Raw genomic sequence first — 20,922 nt, 5'->3', positions numbered from 1 at the left:
GTTACTTCAACTAACCAGAAGGAAATGTGTTCTAATTTTTCTGATACTTTAACTCATGACTTGATGACTTCGTCAAGTACTATCCAGCACTTGAATATGCCCCCTCTTCCGGACGTGGAACCATAGGATGGGAAGTGAGGGGTGACAAACTTTCAGGTGCTGGCCATAAAATACCCTATTTCGATGGAGACGGTCTGCCTAAGGGTCCCGCTATTTCAGAATATGCGCGGCCTAGGAGGACTCACCACTAATCGAGGGCCCTGTAGTGGAAGTCACCAAAGCCTGCCCTCTTCTTTTTCTGACAATGCAGTGACTATGGATGAATCTCTTGTAAGAATGTGCAGGAATATAGAAGTTTCACAGGGGGACAGTGTGTGTCCACCATCTCCAATGGACCTGGCAGGGACCTTTGTCTCTGTACCCCCCATACTTAATCAACTGAGGTTTTGTGACCCAGACATCCCTTCCCAATTCACATAGCTTGGACTTTTTTACTCAGAGAAGTATACAATTAAAGAGACAATCAGAATTGCTCCCCAGGATGGACGCCTTGGGTTTGGCATCTATCTCACCCTTACATCTGTTTCTAGAGTCTCTTTTGAGGCTCTGTGATAATATCAAAGATATTGGGCCTCATTACGAGTTTGGAGGTAGCTATGCCTGGGTCCCGCAAAAGGGATTTACCGGGCCATTCTGACCATCGAGGGCCTGATAAATCCCTTTCGCGGGACCCGGACCCGGTACGTCCCCATTCCCATTGAGCCCACATAGGGCCCACATAGGGCTCAATGGGAATGGGGAGGATGGTAACAATGGCCCTGTTGACAACGGGGCCGTTGCTGCCATCCGGTACTGCTCGCGGGTGCCGCTCTGCACGCCTAGTCGGACTAGGCGTTCCAGAGTGGCACCCGCGAGCATACTCGTAATGTTGCAGCGAGGTAACAACGGCACCGGTAGCACCACCGGCACCATTGTTGCCTTTCTGCAACACTTGTAATGAGGCCCATTGTCTCTAATAACTCAGAGAAACCTCTGTTTTTGGAGCACTTATCTGGTGCTTGTGGGGGCTCTCTACTTCGAAAGATGAGTAGTTGTAGGAGAAGGAATCAGTCCTACAAAATATATTATATAGAATAAGCATCTAAGTGTGCTTATTTATCAAAGCCATGTATGTGCTCACAACACATAATAAGAATCAGTAGACTGTCCTATCATGGATAGTAATGTTAGTAGACATAAAGGCCAATAGTCTAATTTGTAGGTGAATCGCTGACCTGTCAGAACAGGTAGCGCAATAAGTCAACCAAATAGTGGGTTGAATCAACAGGGGATATATAGCGGTTAAATATCCCGTAATTCGCTGGAGCCCATGTTGGAACCTGCAGTAGGAACAAATGGCATAAGCCATGTATACAGATCCGTATGGATAACATTCAGTTAGGTGAGAATGTTAAGAGGAACGTGAGTAGTACCGAAGTCCCTATAACCATCTGAGTGCGGGTGATAGGTAAATAAAGACGAACACTGTGATGGTAACGTACAGTTAGTAGTCTTAAAAAATGAATGCATTGATGTCGGCGACTAAAAGAGATTAATGATAGAGTGGTTGTGGTTGGAACAAGAAATCTGAGAAATTGCTTAAAGATTCCCGCTTCAGTAGCCATTCTCATACCAATAGCACTTTCAATATTATAGCGATACCCTTAAGGTGCGAATAGCACTACTATTCACAATAGGACAGTCTACTGATTCTTATTATGTGTTGTGAGCACATATATGGCTTTGATAAATAAGCACACTTAGGTGCTTAATCTATAGGATATATTTTGTAGGACTGATTCCTTCTCCTACACCTAATCATCTTTCGAAGTAGAGAGTCCCCACACGCACCAGATAAGGTAATTTAATCCTGTTATTTGGTACTCTAGTTCTTTATTTGAACTTTTCAAAGTATTTAAGCTACCCACCAGCTGACCCTTTGTTTTATGTGTTTTTTAACCTTACAGGTGCTATGAGACAGACGTTGATCTAATCCATGACCCAATAGGAATTAGGTTTTCTCGTAATAACTCCCTCCTCCTGATGAATGTGCAATACTTACGTTTAAAGAACATAAACATGTCGAGACAGTTCTCTGGATTAAAAACAGAGACATGAATTTATGATACACTAATCCTAATTGAGTCTGGTACACTACTATTTGTTTTATATGTACCAAGTGTTTTTTCTGTGAATTGTTTTAGCTTGCATCTAGAGCCTGTTACATATTCCTTGTTTTATATTGGATGTGAAGTTTTGTATTGTGGACCTTCAAATTTAATTATATGTTTTTAACTTTTATGACCTATTATTAAAAATGATGTTGATCATTTAATAGTTGTTGGTCCCTCCCTTCCTTAGTTTAGGTTTATACTCTAGCACCTGTATATCAGCTTTGTCTCCTATTATACATTGACTACTATCCACCCGGATATAGACAGAGTAGACACTGTTAACCCTCTCGAGTCAGTGTTCTACCGGGGTTCCTCTTTTTATAATAATGGTCTCTCCAGTCACCAGTCAAACGCCATATTCTCATACTCCGTTATTGGAATGCATGTATAGATTGAGTACTTCACCTGTTTTATTCAACTCACTGGATCCCATCATTAACAGGAATGTTGGGTAACAGGCTCTAATATCTCCTGATGTTTCACCCCTTCCTAAACAAACACATACAAGAAAGTCCAATGGAAGGAAGAAAACAAAATGATCAACCAGTTTCAAAACATAGTCATCGAAATTCTTCTCTTAAATATCGTCGACAACTGCATATGTCTGAGGATATTATTGATTTGAATACTCAGGCAAATGGCTGACCTCTTTCCTCCCTGATCAACCCTCCCAGGTCCAACTTGGGTCTTTCCTTTCATTTATCTCCCTTTCTACCTGTGGTGTTCCCCAGGGGTCTAACCTGTCACCCTGGCTTTTCAACCAATACCTGGCAACCCTTGCCCACTGCATAGCCATTTTCTGCTCTAATGTTCAATGCTATGCAGTTGACACTCAACTTATTTTAAGGCTTCCCTCTGTGACCTCTTCTCCTTCTCTCATTTCTGATTGCCTGTCTGACATTCGGGATTGGTGTGCAGCCAACGATGTCTGCCTGAATGCCAGCAAAACTGAGATCCTCCTCATCGGCACACCTTCACCCTAATTTCCTGTCACTCTCTGGCCTGCCTCCCTTGACCCTCCTCCCGCCCCCACCTGCGAGGCTAAGAACCTCGGGGACTACACACTTTCCTTTACCGCCCACATCTCTGATGTCTCTAAAAAGTCAAACTTCCTACTGCACCTCCTCAGAGGTACTCTGCCTTTCCTCTCCTTCCCCCAGAAGCTCACTGTCTCTCAAGCCCTGGTTCTCTCTAGGTTGGATTACTGCAACAGCCTCCTTCTAAATCTTCTTTACTGCTTCTACTCTCTGCCCTTTGCAACTCATCCAGAACAGGACTGTGAGACTTGTCCTAGGCCTCAAACCCTGGGATCGTATCTCTCCAGCCCTGAAATCTCTCCACCGGCTCCCAGTGGCTGCAAAGATTAAATTCAATACCATTTGCATTGTCCACAAGGTTTTCTGGGGCCTGGGTTCAAAATACCTTCAGCTGTCCCTCCGTAAATACCTTCCCTCCCGAGCTCTTCGCTCCTCCACCTCTAACTCCCTCAGGGTTAGTCGTTTTTCAAAGAAACAAGCTGGGGGTAGATCTCTGTCTTCGGTTCGGGCCGCCCTCTCGAACAGCTTCCCTGCTACTCTGAAACTTGAGGAGAACCATCTCTGGTGCCGGAAGCACCTCAAGACCTTCCTCTTTGTTTCTGCCTTTGCTCCTCCTCTCCACTGCTGATCTGCTCTGTCTCAGCATTGTGCACCTAGTTACCCTCTGAATATCAGACCCAGGTACCTGCTCACCCTGCCACCCATCAGCACTGCCTCTTGGCAATACCTTGCACTGGGGTCTGTATCTGTAACCCTACAATCCCTCCCCCCATTCCTTTTCCTGCACTTATCAGACACACCCTGTCTGTTGCCTTAATCCTAGCACTTGTCACGTGCTGGCTGCACTACCATTGTTTGTTGCTTTCTATTATTTTTTTATTTACTATTTCTTTCTTTCTATTCCTTTGCTCAGCACTTTCCACTTCTCCCCCCCTCCCATGCACTTTCCCCTTCCCCTCTCCCATGCACTTGCGCGTTCTCAATGTCACTGGGCCTAGAAAATCATTGTTTTTGTTCTCCCTTGTTCCCCTCCCTTGCCTCGTTGCGCTCTGAAACACTTGTGTACAAGCGCAATACAAATAAAATATCAATATCAATGCCTGTATGGAAGGACGGTCTAACCTTACCTTCCTCAGGCTCTATGGGGGGGAGGGTTCAAGCTAACACCTCCACAGTTTTGACTGCTGGGAGGGCCTTGGAGACTCATACTTCCAACAAGGAACACCTTGTCATTTCTTCTAAACCAACTAACAATACGGTGGGTACCAACACAATGACTACTTCAGACAGAGAACCTCAGAGGCTGGGAGCTACTGATAAGAATGCACCTCTGTTAAACTCTCTGCACTCCACGTCAATAGCAATTAGCATATTTGACCTTTTCAATCGGACTGAATTTCATTGATTGATTTTTCGGTCAAATTAAATACATAAATATATGGGTAGGGGTAAGGTAATAGGTTAAGGTGGGGAAAGTTCTGGCGGGGGTATGGTTGTGGGGGGGGGGTCTTCCCTGCATTTTGGACCAAAAAACTACCCAAAGAAATTGGAAAATGTCAAATATTTTCGGTCAAGTAGAACTAAACCCATCAATATCTTCAGTGAATTACATGAAGGTTAAACAAACTAAAATGACTTCATTCTTTTGTTCATGCAAACAGCATATTCCAATATCTGTGGTAACAAGTGATCAAAATAATCAGGTGCTTTCTTCGAACAAACAACACAAGGGTTCTCGCCCCAAACAACAAGACTGGTGGCAGCCCCAACCTGTAATGAGGAGATATCAGGGGTGGGTATGGCCATTAGCGTGACTGATCATGGGATGGGAATACATCAACCAAGAAAATGGATTGACATTTCTTAATAAAACTAGAAGGTTGGATATTTGTAACCAGATACCAATGTTGAGGTCTCTTCAGTCAGAAGGCATTGAGTACATATCTTTGTCAACAGTGCCCAACCATCAATGACTTCCCACTTTCATTCTACTATTATTGCCAACATGGTATGGGAGTAGCGTTCTAATCTTAAATCGTTGGGCTTTGATCTTCATGAAGTAAAATCAGTAGAAGAAGCGAATATCTTTTTATCGAGCCCGCTGCAAAAGATAACGGGTCTGTGATCTCTTCTATAAAGCCCATCGACTCTCTCCCCAAACTTAATCTGATTGCTCAGATCACAAACTTGTTTGCTGAGGGACAGAATTGTTATTGGGTTGATTCAGCAGTGAAAACATTTTCTGCCTTATGACAAGGATTGACTTTACCCTAACCTCACGTCTATTAAAGTGTTATCATAGAATGTATGTGGTTTAAATAATCTGGATAAGGTGTTTTCACATTCCGATTTTATGAGATCAGCTAATGTTTTGCTTTTGCAGGAAACCATGGCAACTTTTCACATTGATCTTAAGGGGTATCGGACCTATACCTCCCCTGCCACTCGAGCCGACAAGGGTTGGCCAAGTGGTGGTTTGGTTATAGCTATTGATGCAGCTTTGAACTTAAAAACGAAATCGTTTCATAGTGCAGAGGCAGTTAGGGCAGTAAAAATCATGGATAACATTAGAAGAGCAAACATCTTGGTGGTGAATGTGTATTAAAACCCCGGCGAACAATCTATTGCATCTATTCATTTGGCGCTGTCAAAATTGTTTGAATCTTGGTGAATGGAGGGTTTGGCGCATCATAATAATCTTGGGGGGTGACTTTAATTCAAATTGTGTGGAAGGGGCCAGATTGAATTAAGCGAATGACTTCCCTGACCCTTCCCTAATCAGTTCTAACAGTGGGGTATTGTGGAATACTTTCTTGGCTGCCCAGGAATGTACATTGGTTACGGGACAGACTAATGGGATTTCCTCTACCTTTACATGGCATAGGTGAGCGGCCACCTCATGGATTGACAACTTTTTCCTATATCGCCAGTTAATAGTTAATATCTAAATGTGGGCCCATGAGATTTTATGATCTTTGCCAAGGCGGCCATTTGATAATCTACTTTGACTTTTCTTTCCATCATTCTGCCCATGAGCTGATTCCGACCATGGCTTGTCTGTCGGTAGATAGAGGTGGCCCTTCAGTACGATGGAACGAGAGTTTGAGTACAAATGTACACATCTGTTGACAAACCCAGTTAACAATGCTAAGGTCAGAGGTGTGCGACAAGGGTCCTCTGGGGGTCAATGGACAAACTATATGTGGCCATTAGGGACTTTAAAAATCTATTGCATTGAAAGCAGAGGGGGGCGAATAAAGTGAGCAAAGTACATAAGTACGATGTAAGAATTGCTGCCTTTAAACGAGTTAAATGTGCATCCATAAAACAGCTAATTTAAGGGGCCTACCTTAAAATGATTACATTCTTGTTAAAGAGTACATTTGTCAACGTTATAAAAATGCTGTGAAGTCGGTGAAATATGATATAAATATGAATGATATTGATAATATATTGACATTTTCTGCCTGTAGAAATGATGGTATAGGTTTTTTTTCAATCACAGGCTAATTGCTCCATTGCAGAGTATAATTGTGTAGACTTTCTTAAGTGCAAATAGGTTTAGGGGAATAAATGATCCCACCCAGTGTCCGTTAGTGGAGGGAGCATGCCCTTGGTTGGAGGATGACCTTCTTTGGGCTATTGCCAAAATGAAGCCTTCAAGGGCCCCTGGCCCTGAAGGCCTCCCTCCTTTTTTATTGAAGAAAGCGCCAACTTTGTGGTCGGAGCTTCTAAGGCTGTGCTTTGTCCACATTTTTTAGACCAACAGGATTCCTACCCTCTTCTCCCAATCCATTATTATTACAATTTATAAAAACGGAGATCCAACTGTTCCAGCGAACTATAGACCCATAGCACTTATTGATGCTACACTTTTACTAAGGGATCTCAACTTACCTATGCTTCATTCTAGCTTACTTTCCCGTTTGCAAGTTGGTTTTTGACAGAGTCTGGGCACTCCTTTGAATGCCACAATGTTGGCTCATTTTTTGTGGGCGGCAAGAACAGGGGGCGTGGGACTTATCTACATGGCCTCTTTGGATATGTCCTGCGCCTTTGGCTGCATAACCCGCTTTATTTTGTGGACAAAGTTGATTAAACTCATTATTTGCGCTAAAGTTGGTGCAACTTATTGCTTTATTGCATGAGAATTCCTCTCTTAAAATCTGACTCACACGAGAAGGAGCCATGACCAGTTCAGTTCCTTCAGACCTGGGACTTAAACAGGGATGTATTCTGTCACCCACTCTTTTCAATCTTTATGTGAGTGGTATAAAAGAACTATGGAAGGCCAACACTATGGCTCCGGTTAGGTTGGGGCATCTGAGGCTTCATTGGCTCACTTTTGTGGATGACATCATACTTTTATATAAGACTCCCATGGGGCTACAAAAAAACGTAATTAATTCAATCAGTATGCTCTAAAAAACTGCTTGGTGACCAATGGGAGGAAATCAAAGGTCATGATCTTCGCTTCTATATCCAAGCCGAAAACGATGTGGGAGTTCATTGGTAAGCAAAGAGTTGATAATGTAACATCTTTACGATACTTAGGATATAATCTTCTGAATGCTTCTTCCAGAGCCATTTGGATTACAGCAGAAGCTGCTACCATAGAATGCTCAAATGAAAAGTTTGATGTCTAAATTGTGTACATTCTCAATCTTACCATTATGGGGGTATTATCTGGGGAAAATTGAGCTGGTCCTTCTTTATGGGCTGGATCTTTCCACTGTGGATTTAGGGGATGACCTGAACGTGTTGCAGGGTCTTCTAAGGAAAAAGGTACTGGGATTGGCCCTCTCAGTCCCTAATTCCATTATCCGTCGTGAGTTTGTCCTGGTTTCACTGAAAGCTTGATACCAACAGAGGCAGTTATTGAATTATACGGAAAACGTACAACCCCCAGACAATTCTCTATATGCCGATTTGCACAAAATGGTGACGGACGCTTCAGTGTTTGCACTAAATATCTTTATACATAAGATGCAGGATCTATTGTGAAGCATTGACTCTTTGGAAGAAGAACTGAGCCATCGTTCAGGCAACGTTAAGTTCACACTCTTTGGAGAGGTTTGGAGGTTGACCCTTGAGACAATGTCAAATTATTGTTTGTATTCAGAATATGTGAACTTTCCTAGCACAAGAGCTAAACTTCCGTTGTACCTTAGGCGTGTTCCATGTAATAAATTCTGAACCATGTGCACATAGTTTTGGGTTTATCAAACTTTACACGCAGGAAAGAACCAAAAATTGGAATTTGCCAGACACAGCGGCAAAAGTGGACTTTTGTCGCTTTTATAATATTAAAGATCAGTTGGAAGCCGTGTGCCATTGGGTTACCAAAGGTTGAAAGTTACATTCGATAAGGTATAAAGTATTTAAAAAAGAGAATGATTGCATTGGCTCCGAAGGCTCTCAGAACTTATTTTTGTCCAGGCTCATGTGGGGAGAGAATGTTTCCTTAATTATTGCTTTGTGTCGCTTTCTTACTGAGATTGAATAATTAATATAATGATCTATTTTATATAGGAATTTCATAATTTGTCTTCTTTTTTATCAACTGTTTTTATGTTTCTATGAAGGTTTCATAGATTCTTTGTGTAAAGTTACTGTAAACTAAAGTGCAATAAAACAATAAAAACCCACCTCGACCCCAAGGGTTACTTACCACACCCTAGAGCCCCTTATTTTCTCTTTCCCAGGTGCTTGCCTCTAAACCATCCTTTGGGATATGTGATTTGGGTATACACTGGCTGCATTAACTGATAAATAATTAATTCATAAATGTAGTCAATGCTCTCTGTGACCATACTTGTATTTCATAGGCTGATATACCATTGCCATGTGACATGCTCTATGTGTCCTGTAAAGAAAACACGATAACTTAAATTGTGATTTTGCATATGACATTTTTTTTTTTATTTCCTAGCATTGCTTGAAAGACCCATCAGCAAGAGGAGGGACTCAGAAGGCATTCAGAAGGCAAAGCTTCTTTACATGTCGTGTATGAATGAGAGTAAGTTAACTTTTTTGCATGCGTCAAGACTGTGGCATGATGGTGTAAGGAGGCTGACAGGGTGTTCTCATTTTGGCTATAGACTTTTATTAACAATTAAAAGAAAGTAAACCGTCTTTCCCTAGCTCTAGAGGGGTTGTCCCTGCCTCAACAGAAAATACTTGGGTGCTCGTCAGAATGTCTGTCAAAACCAAAAAGGTACTGTCCTCTGTCCAAGCCATCTACTCTATCCCTGCCTCTAAAAAATAAACCACTCAATGTTCCAGATTCTTCTTAACAACAGCACCAGGAGAATGACCCCCTTCTCCTGGTGAAACGATCCAGACTCGGTTGCTTCAGTAGAAGTCTCTTGAAAAGAGGTCTGTTTTACCAAAAGCACTAGGAGCAGGAGAATTACTCCCTTCTCGCGGTCTACTTGAGGAAGTTTTCAAGACTGATCCTTAAAGTTCTCTTGAATAGGTTTTTAAAAGTCCTTTTACTTCCTCCCAAGGATTAAGAACCAACTTGGTTAATCTTTTCTCAATTCTTCTCCTTACTGTTGATACCCACTTAGGTGTACTTGTGACTACAGGGGATCATGCTCCTAAATAACTCTTGGTCCTTTTTATCTCTTTCCTTCAAGTTGGATTTCCTATCTTGATAAGGGAGTTCACCCCAAGGCACTCTTGACATTTAGGACTGATGTCATCACTGTGACAAGGACGTTTACACTTGATGTATTCTTTACTTTGAAAGTAGGTTTGATGTTTAAGGAGTCTTGGGTCAGCTTCTTGTTCACCCGCATCTTCCGCGTGTTATTTGTTTCTGGTTCTTGTTTTGGTGCAGTTAGATAGCACCGTTCGACTTGCAGTGGCCTGGGTGCAGTTTCTGAAACCATCGGTCCACCTCCCAGAGGTTGTGCAACGCCTTCATAGCGGATGTTGGAGTTGGATCCAATCCAACTCACAGAGAGCCTCTCTGCCTGCTTTTCAAGGTTTCCTATCTTGGGGGCCAACTGCCTTTCGATAAGTACATTTACAAATTTGAATCTCGAGGGTTGGTGTCTTAGGACGCCAGATTCCCTCACTACGACTGCAGGCCAGCTGCCTGTGCCCCGAATCATTGAGTGATTCTTCAATCTCTACTTTATACAGCAGGGTCTGCCCCGTGTAACGTCAGCGTCTCTTTCCAGTTGTTTCAAGGTCCTCTTCATGCTTCCTTGAAGCCACCTCATTGCAGTCTTCTGGCTATTCATCCTCACTGAAACCAAAAGCGCAGTTCAGTGTTTATGTAATGTAAGACCTTGACATTTGATGACCTGACTTTCAATGACTTTATTTACCAAACAACAGCTTCTTTCATTTACTCTGTTTTGATGCTGCTAAATTCAATATCTGCTCATGTTGAAAGACAGTTGCAATCAACAATATACAATCCTAAACTAGAAGTCTTTTTTGGATGCCTAAATTTGCTTGAACCACTTTCTAATCGGATGTTGAAGGTATTCAATACATGTTACGTCAATTATGTTTTATATCTTCCCTTATTTAACATAAATAACACAAATGTTCATGGTACAGTGGCAAATGTGCCTAGTAATTTAACACCCAGGAGTGGAGTGGTGCAACAGCCAATGAGATAGTTTGTAAAAGGGGCTGAATCTTGGTATCCAAGCTGACCTACTGAGCAGTTTCATGAAAGTGGCACTTATCTTTCTCCTGATTCCACCTTCTCCATCCATCTTTCTTGAAAAATGCATAGAAAAATCATGAAAAGAGGAAAGGAACTCTTCCTTGAGCGCCCTTTGATTTTTTTATTGTGCCTATTTTGATTTGGCTCACCATATGTTTTTTTCAGAATGAAAGTTTTGGACAGTTTTCAATTCAAGAAAAGTGGCTTTACAAACGAAACATTCAAGCATAATGGGCCTTGTCAGACATCAATTCTATTCCCCACAATCCTACTCCTTCCAGCCTCCTACTTCAAACCCACCCTACCCCTCCCTAGACCGAGCAGTTAGTTCAGATGAAAACTAAGGAAGAAGCACAGAGCATCCTTGTACAAGCAATTCTATTTTCCATACTTGTCATAGAAAGGGATCCACCACATCTCTTTCCTCTACCTAGATTTATGAAGCAAGTGTGTAGGTTATTCCATGCAGTATATATCTCTTACTCTTAGAAGCCATTCCCTTTTTGACAGCACAGTCAACCTCTTCAATTGTTGCTTTATGCACCTTCTATATGGTTTCAAAAGATTATGGCACATGTTGGATAAACCCGGGTTTTAACCTTCCTCATTTTACACCCCCAACAACACAAGCAGTGGGTAATGAGTCCTGGGTATACTATCATGCTCCTTTATCAGGGTACATCCTCGCCAAATGTGATAGGGGGATAACACCACCTATGTAGTAATTTAATAGCCTATTCCTGCCTCCCTGAAACTTGAGGAGAACCATCTCCGGTTCCGGAAGCACCTCAAAACCTTCCTCTTTGCTTCTGCTTTCTCTCTCCCTCTCCCCTGCTAATTCTTCACTAAATACTTCACTGAATCTGAAACTTGGCCACTCTCACCGACCTCGGTCCTGGGCCCAGCCACTCTCCACTTGCACTGCCTCCCTGGCAACCCCTGCACTGCGGGACTGTTCTCTTTATCCCTACAGCCCCTCCTTCCCAGCACTTGTCTGCACTTACCTTGCACTTGCCACCAGCTGGCCCTATTTATTTATTTATCTATTTATTTCTATTCTACTTACCTTGTACTGCACTTTTCCCTTCCCCCTACCCCTGCACTTGCGCGGTCTGAATGACACCTGGCCTAGTAGGATCGTTGTCTGTCCTCCCCCTGTTCCCCCCTCCCTGCCTCGTCGCGCCTTTAAACACTTGTGTATAGGCGCGTTACTAATGCCATATCATATCATATCATATCATACCACCTATATTGAAAAGACAACACTGAGTATGCCACTTTTCTGGCACATGATAGACCAAAGTTTGTCTGTAATATCCCAACCAACATCCTTTTCCCAACTCGTCTGTACTTTAGTCACACCTGACGGTTCATCCAACAGAAATTCGTTGTACAGGCTAGCCACCAAGCTTTTAGATCTGGATCAGGATATTTTTGAGGGGGTCAGCGCCCTCCGCAAGTTATGCCCCCTCTTCAATCAGTAAGTCCATCCTTCAGCTGTAGATAGTGGAACACTGAGATGTTACCAACATTAAGGCACTCCTGCAACCGTTCAAAAGATAGGAACTGCCCCCGTTCCCACAGCTGTCCTGCCTTGCCAAGTATAGCCTCATACCATGCCTTAAAACAAGAGGGTTCATTGATGATATCACATATTGGTGGTGCAGATCAGAGGAGAGGGCCACGTCGTAAGATCGTTCTCAACATCTACCCATTGTTTGGCCGTTAGAGGGTTGCGATGCTCCACCAAAACCCAAAATTGAGCTGCCTTATAGTACTTACCCAAATCAGGGAATCCAACTCCACCTGCTTCCTAGGCAGTATGAGTGTATCATGCGCAATCCTAGGTCTTGATCCTTTCTAAAGGAACTTTAAGAGAGCCCTTTGAACTTGTGGCAGAAAGTTGCCAGGCATGACTGCAGGTATCATCTTAAACAGGAACAAAGATGTGGGCAAATGATCTTGATACAATGTAATCTGGCAATCCACAACAGCAGCATTTCCCCCCATCATTCCCCCATCATTCCAGGTCTCCGCTGACCCTGTGCCATAGGAGTAAATAATTGTCCCTCTATTGCAGGATCTACATCCCAGATTACAAAAAAAGCCACCAATTTATCCACATTTATTTTACACCCCAACAACCTTCCCTATGTTTCCAATCACCTTAGGAGAGGAGGCAATTACCTCGGGTAACCCCATTGGACCACAATGTGTCCCTGAATTTCTTGCCAACTCTTGGCCTCCATCCCAACTACTATATCTAAATCGTGCTGGACTTCTTTGGGAAGTCCCTTTTTCAGCATGTTGTAAAAATTGTCACCTTCTTGTCCCATGCTTCTCTCGTTTCTGCCCTCCACATCTCCTGAATTAACTGGATGTGTGCAGCAGGATCATCACCCAATTTCATCGTTTTAGCTAAAATCGAATTAATATAAGGCTTGTCGGGATACATAATCCGCAAGCACCCCATACCTGTGCCATAAGATTATTAAAAGCTGCTCCATCATGGGTATTTGTATCCAACTGAACACCCGGAAACCCTGATCTTTTCCAAAGCTTGTCTGACCACTCCCCAATTAGGGCTGTGAATAAGCTCTTCATGTTCCCTATGGCCGAAATGACACCACCAGAGTGCTTCTCCAATGCATAAATCCATTTCCTGCCCCTGCAGTGAGCAAAGGGAGTGTCTTCATCAAATTACTCCAGTCCATGTGCAACCATGGGACATAACATGCCCTTCCTAGACCCTTCTGAGCAATGGAAACTGAGTTATACCTGTTTTTACTAGGGCTTCCCCCATCTCTCCTCTACCACTTACTACAGCCATGTGAAAACCCTGGGGTGTCCTATGGCTCCATTGTCTGCTTCCTATCGTTGCTACTGGAGCGGGAGGTAGGGTGCCTAGGCCCTGCTCTCCTTACTTGACATCCAATTCCCCTACTTCTTCATTATCTACTCTGGCTACTACTTCCCCTAACCTTTCTACAGGCATGGAAGCTTAATCAATACTACAATAGGGTGCTGTCTGCTGCCCTCCCTTTTCAGCCTCTGTACCCATGACAGCATCCCTGTTCTCCATGTCCACCCCAACCGTTCTGATAACCAAGTTATCCAATCTACCAAGAGCCTGCCCATGTCTCCATCTTCCTCCTTCTACGTCCCTTACCTGTCTCCTTACTTCCTCCCACTCGTCATCTCTCTTCCACTGTAACAGCATTACCTCTTCCTCCACTAACTGTAGCACTTTCTTAATTTTTTCCCATTCTTGCTCATCTACCACTCTTCACAATCTCTCCTCTTTCCTCTCAGGAAGAGGCATACCCTCCTCTTTCTCTCTCATTTCCAATCCTTCTTCTGCTCTTCTAACTATTGGTCTTACTCTTTCTTGATCCTCCACACTTAATCTATCTGCTAACCTAGTAGTTGGGGGAGTTATCCCCTTCCCGCTTTCTGTTTTCAACCTCTCTGCAGTCCTAACTATTGAAGGAGTTACCTTTCCACTTTGCTCAAAATCCCAGTTCTTAGAAATCGTAACTGATGGAGGCGTTACCATGTCCGTCTTGCAACCACTGGAGTAGCTGCTTGGGAAAATGGTGCTACAAACTCAGGGTCTGTGTACCCCTCTGCGGTCGATAAAGGATAGCACCAATATGGGGTGGTGCAGAAGAAATTCCTGCACCCTCCTTTTTTTGGCCCTCCCCCCACAATTTCAACATGATGTCCTGTTTTTTCATATATCCTCCATAATTCTTCTAACTTCAAACCCTGTGCTTTGTAGTTAAAAAGGTATGCAGGTTCTCCAATATCCCCGTATCATAGGATCCCTCAGTAGGCCAAGAATATATAATTTTCCTATTACTCTGCCACAACCATTCCATATGATAGACCGGGAGGGTAGCTCAAGGGCAACACATTTGTCTTGGAAGCTAGACAACGCCTAACAACACAGGTTTGAATTCCGTTCTCATGCTTAGAAACTGGTCTCTGGTATTAAGCATGTTATCAAGGAACAATTATAATAATTATATCTAAAAATGTTCCCCTTATAGCCGGGCAACACATGGCACATGATTCAACAGAGTCTCCATACTCCAAACCAGGTTACCAAAAAATAGTTTCACAAAAAATCTGATACTAAGCTGAACCTGCGGCACCCAAAATATTTTCACCGAAGAGCTCCCTTTTACCCATACCCAATTCCTTACTCGCACTTCACACTCATTCGCCATACTCGCCTATACCACAATTACTGCAATTCACTATTTACTCCAATTCTACTTCTCACTCCTACACAGAAGACGGCATCTTATCAAAAACACTCGCTCGCCAATATTTCTGAGATATCCCCACCGCTTGAGCATAGGAGGGGAGCAATGCTTTAAACTACAACACCACTGCTCTCACTCTCTTTACCACTAGCACAGCCTTCTCTACCACAAAACATTTTCCGGACTACAGGAAATTTCCCTTCACTACTTCGACTAACCAAGAAAATCGAGGTGAGGGGCTCCGCCTGCACGGCAAATACAAAAGAATGTTAAGGCCTGCTTCAAAAAGGTATCTACAGTTGGACTTACCCTAAAATACAACCCCACCTTCAGGTGAGGGCTCCAGCCAACAAGACAAGCAAACTAAAGCGTATCGGGACAAGCTTCACACTGGGTGCGCATGCTAAGATACCCCCTCACATCTCTAAAATAAGAAACTAGATAAAACAAATATACAAAGAACTTACGACAGAACAGGTCAACCACTCTATCAAAAAACATCCACTTTTCCAAACCTCACAACATAAACAAAAACAAAACCCCTCCAATCAAATAACCCCTTTTCTACCCCTATTTCCCCTCTTGTATTACACCCCAACCATCCATGTACTCACATGAACCTGAGGTGCTCCAATGTGGTGCTTCGTCAAATTGTTGTGCACAGCTAAGCCACAGCACCACATCTCTGGGGAGCAGACAGGCATTTAACCAATATGGCATCCGCAGACCTCTTTTTCACTGTGCACGGAAGACTAGTGCAAGCCGTGAGGTGCCGTAGCAGAGAGGTGTGGACAGAAGTCACCCAATGTCTCAGAGCGCTGTACCTCATATCTTGGTGCTGTAAATGTGGTGGTGGACCTTTAATCAGCTTCATCCAAAACAGGCCCACCATTTAAGAAGCAAGTACACGGTTGTACATAAAGTAAGTTTATTGTACAAAAGCTCTGGGGAGCGGTTAGATGGACCAAACTAATCCAAGTCTCAACAATACAATATCAGTTGGCAGTTTATATACTTTTAGCAACAATTTAAAACACTCTTAGATGCATTTATTACCCTCCGCCCCCCAAAATTATTGGAAAAATCCTCTTCAAGGAAATCCCATCTTTCCCCAATTCTACCATTTTCATTGGTCAGGCTTATGATATCTCCATTTCCAGCTTTAGCTGCTTCAGATTATTTTTTTTCCAGCAGGGGGTGCTGCACGTCAATGCCTGTTGACTTAATATCCCTCGCTGACCTCTGTTACGGTGTCGACATCATCGATGGTATAAAGCGTGAGAAGCGATCATTGGCTTCAGTTCTGTTTTTCCGCGAGAGCTAATGCTTCGGATTATCGACACGCTTCTGTTCCTTGACTAAAAAACCCTTCATTTTGTTAAAATGGTATCGTCGTCAGAATCATCACCTTAGAGATCGGGGTTAAAAAATGCCACAACCGTGGGGCGAAGATGTCCCTTACAGACCCCCGTCGGGTGTGTTTATGGTGCCTCGGATCCTCTCATTCGACTTTGAAGTGTGGATACTTGTCTATCAATGGCAGCGAAGGCCCTGAAAGAGCGCAAAGGGAAGCTAGCTGGCGGTAGGTCCCATAAATCCCCTTCGACGGCTTTGTTGAAAAGGCAATCCTCTAACAAGTCAAGCCAAATCGGCCTCACCGGCCGAGTGGGAGAAGTTCAGACTTAAGATGGTCGAAGTAGCCCTGACCCCCTCGAAGAAAGATAAAAAGCCAAGTCAGTGTCGACAAGCATGACAAAAAGAAGGCAATGGACAAAACCTGTGTACCCTTGGGCCCCGGTGTCCATGAGAAAACTCCTTGAGAACCCTCAGAGGTTCCCTCGAGTCAAGAAAAGACTCCTTCGAAGTCAGAATTATCGACACCATCGGCGCCGAAAGACTCCTCGTTGATGCCTAAAAAACCCTTGACGTCGAGGGCTTCCTCAAAGGATGTCGAGAAAACATTCACTCCACTACCAAGGAAGGATTTTTTCAAATACCTTTCCTCAATGTGTAAGGGTGATGAACCATCTTCAGATTATACACGCACATTTGGATTGCAGTATGGGACACCAAATGTTCCAGAGGCCTTCATTTCCGAGGACTCAATAATCCAACATCTACATGACTCCCTGCAATCTGCAAGTGTGTTGGACACTTCCCCAGAAATAGAGTTTGGCAGACCAGATCCCTCAGACCATGCCGGTGGATCTTACAAACAACTGAAATCTAGAGTGATAGATTATTTGGAATGAGTAGGCCTGCACCATCTTTTGAGCAGGACGACCTGACGGATATTTTAGACATAGGACCCAATGAGGACCCTATTCTACCATTCCATATAGCTCTGCAAAAGAGAGTTAATGCCAGCTGGGAGACGCTGGAGTTAATTTCAGCTGTGAACAAAAAACGAACAAGCAAGTACCACACATCCCAAGTAGTGACCCATACTATCTTACAAAACACCCAACTCCTGAAAGCTTGGTAGTTCAGGCTGCCACTTCTACATCCAGACAGCACACATACCCTAGTACCCCCCTGGACAGGGATGACAAGCGTTATGACGCTTGGGCTAGCAAAGTTTTCTCTGCGGGGAGTATGGCCCTTAAATAAGCAAATGCCACGTGCGCCTTGGCCAAGTTCACTTTCACCTTATGGGATTGTATTGCGATGACGGCTGAACATATGCCAAAGGGGAAGAACAAGACGGTTTTTTAAACATTGTGAAGGATGGTAAAGATGCGATGTGCGAATCCCTCCAAGCTGGTCTCGACTAAGACAGAATCAGCATGGCAATGGCGATAGCACTTGTCTGGTTGAAAAAGTCTGGATTTGCTCCAGATGTACAGTCTAGACTTCTTAACATGCCCTTTGACAGCACTCATTTATTTGGCAGCAAGGCTGCCGAGTGCCTGGAGAAGCAGCAGACCTCAAAGCTGCAGCTAAATCCCTTTGGTGCAGCAATCAGACAGCCACCTACTCACCACACTGGTGCAGCTTGGAGGGGCAGATCCTTTCACTATTACTCCTCAGTTGGAGGAGGGAGAGGACTGTCGAGTCAAAGAGGTCAGAAAAGATTCCCCTGTGGTGGACGGGGAAGAGGTGCTAAGACCGCCCAAGCAGGAGCTCCTTTACCATCAGCCTCTGCATCAGCCACCTCAAAACCTCTTTGAGGCCTTATTTCAAAAGACCCCCGTGAGAGGCAGACTCTCACAGCATCTGAAAGAATGGCAGGGTATTACGTCACATGCATGGGCAGGTTTATTGCCTTCCCTTTCTAAAAAGGCCTCAGGATCATCCACAAGGGAACTACACTTTCAGAGTTCCGGATCTGCTCCTTATCCAGGAAATCTTGACCAGACTAGCGCTGAAGGCCTTTCTGCCCTCCGTACAGGGAAAGCATGTCCTGCTAATGACTGACAACACAGTGGCTATGTACTACCTCAATAAGAAAGGAGGCATAGGGTCACTACCGTTGTGCAGAGAAGCAATGCAGCTCTGGTTCTGGCCAATTCATGAAGGAATCTCTCTATTGGCAGTTCACCTAGCCGGAGAGCAGAACATGGTGGCAGGCACTCTGAACAGGCATAGCAAAGTCTCCCATGAGTGGTAGCTAGCTCATGAAGTCCTTCAAGAGATCTTTGACCTTTGGGGAACCCCTCAAGTGGATCTGTTCGCAACCAGTATTAACCGGAAGTGGGAACTGTACTGCTCCAGGGAATTTCTCCCAAGAGGAGCTCTGGGGGATGTGCTCGTAGTGGACTAGGAGTTTCCACTCATGTATGCATTTCCCATAGTCCCTGTCATTCTCACCAGATCAATAGGTTGATAAAGTTTGGGCAGCCCATGACCCTAATTGCTCCGGATTCGGCCAGGAGGATGTGGTACCCTGACCTTCTGGACATGTCCCTCTGCCCTCCAATATGTCTGCCACAAAGCTAGGACCTTCTCTCGTGACAGGAAGGTCGGGTTCTCCATCCAGAGGTCAAGACACTCAACCTTCATGCATGGTTTCTGAGAGGTTGAGATATAAGGATTGTGACCTCCAGGTTGACGTAATGGAGATTTTGCTTTCCGCCACAACGCCAGCAACAAAGTCTTTGCACCGCTGCCATTGGAACAATTTCTGTGGCTGGTGCAGGGATAAGAATGTGGACCCTTTTACATGCAATACACCTATGACGCTATCGTTCTTGTTACACCTGGCTAATCTGGGGCTCCAGGTTGCTACAATGAAAGGGTATCAGGCAGCGCTATATCTTTTCAAGCCCTCCTCTGAAGAAGTATCATTCTTCAAGATTCCACTGGTCATACAATTCTTGAAAGGATTGACAAATGTCTTTCCTCCGGTCCCTTTTCAAGTCCTGGTTTGGGATCTTAACCTAGTTCTAAGATCATCCTGGCAATCTCTGGATGATACAGGTTGGCTGGAAAAGATCCTCCTGAGGGTCTCAGAGCACATTTGATCAAGGGCATGGCTACTTCCTCTGCCTTGCAGAGGCAAGTCAAAATGCAGGATATTTGTGCAGCTGCCACATGGTCCTCTGTCCACACATTCACCAAGCACTATAGTCTGGACTCTTCCTCATGCCGGGAAGGTGGTTTTGGGAAGGCAGTGTTACATCCTGTACACACAGGCCAATAGGAACTCCCAAATTATAATTTGAAACTGAAAATTCTGACTCCCTCCTCCAGAAATGCAAACACTGCTCTGGGAGTCTATCATAAGATCAGGAATACGTGGGCGGACACAATCCATTCGAAGTACAAGCTACTTACCCATGGTTGCGTTCTTTTGACTCAATGTTCCTCCCACGTATTCCTCATCTCACCTCCCAGCATACCCTGCAGTTGAATGTCCATCTTATTACAGTTAGCACTCTGTCAGGGTGAGTAGCTTCCAGGCATAGGATAAACCAATACACGTACAAATCGGAACTGAAGCCAACGGTCGCTACACAAGCTATGTACCATCAATGACGTCAACACAGAGATGGTGGCCCTCGAGGGACATTGAGTCGACAGGCATCGACGCACAGTGCCACCTGCTGGAAAAGAGTTCTGAAGCAGCTAAAGCTGGATGTGGAGATATCATAAGATGAGGAATACGTCAGAGAAACATCAAGTCAAAAGAACGTTACCACGGTTAAGCAACTTGTTCTTCTTAGGATTCGTTGTAGTAGGTCCTGATGTCAGTACATGGTTAAATATTGGTATTGAAAACATCATTAATTGCTATCAATAACTGCCCTAAGGCCTTTAACTTTAAGTATGATGGTACATAGTTCTGCTGAGATTTTGTGCCAAATTGAGAGAGGTCTGCTTAACAGGATTTATTTTGAACTATAAATAGCTATCTCCATTCCACAGACTCCTCGTGCCTTTCATTTAATTTATGCGGCCACATACAACCTCTAATGACCTGGAAAAATACGTAACCGTCGGACCCTGACCTCGGGCCTTATGTTTACTACCACCAAACAAATGGCTAATCCCCTCTAAAGATTTTAATACAAAGAGCTAGATACCATCTGTTACCTCACAAGGACTGAACCTTGCCCTATTCGTACAACCTTATTATTAGGTAACTAATTCTCTTCCCATCAAGAATGTTCCTGCTACTTTTAGAATGCCTGTGTAAAAGTAAACTGTTCAAAAAAGCACCCCATTGTATGGATTTATGTTTGTGCTGCATTCACAGATTTAATATTGTA

The 20,922-nt window shown here is 43.8% G+C and overlaps 1 protein-coding gene across 2 annotated transcripts in view; it reads left to right on the top strand.

The window, feature by feature from the left end:
* Positions 1–20,922, top strand: part of PHEX (phosphate regulating endopeptidase X-linked) — a 1,520,886-nt gene that overhangs the window by 258,559 nt on the left and 1,241,405 nt on the right. For both annotated transcript variants that reach the window (XM_069639233.1, XM_069639232.1), the window contains exon 4: positions 9,183–9,269. In XM_069639233.1, the coding sequence (XP_069495334.1) occupies positions 9,183–9,269 (87 nt within the window). The remainder of the gene's footprint in view (positions 1–9,182; positions 9,270–20,922) is intronic.

Source organism: Ambystoma mexicanum, chromosome 7q (assembly GCF_040938575.1).
Source record: "Ambystoma mexicanum isolate Mex_15411 chromosome 7q, UKY_AmexF1_1, whole genome shotgun sequence".
In the NCBI taxonomy this organism is placed as follows: domain Eukaryota; kingdom Metazoa; phylum Chordata; class Amphibia; order Caudata; family Ambystomatidae; genus Ambystoma; species Ambystoma mexicanum.
The sequence above is the reverse complement of the archived record's forward strand: the minus strand, read 5'-3'. Positions and strand labels throughout refer to the sequence as shown.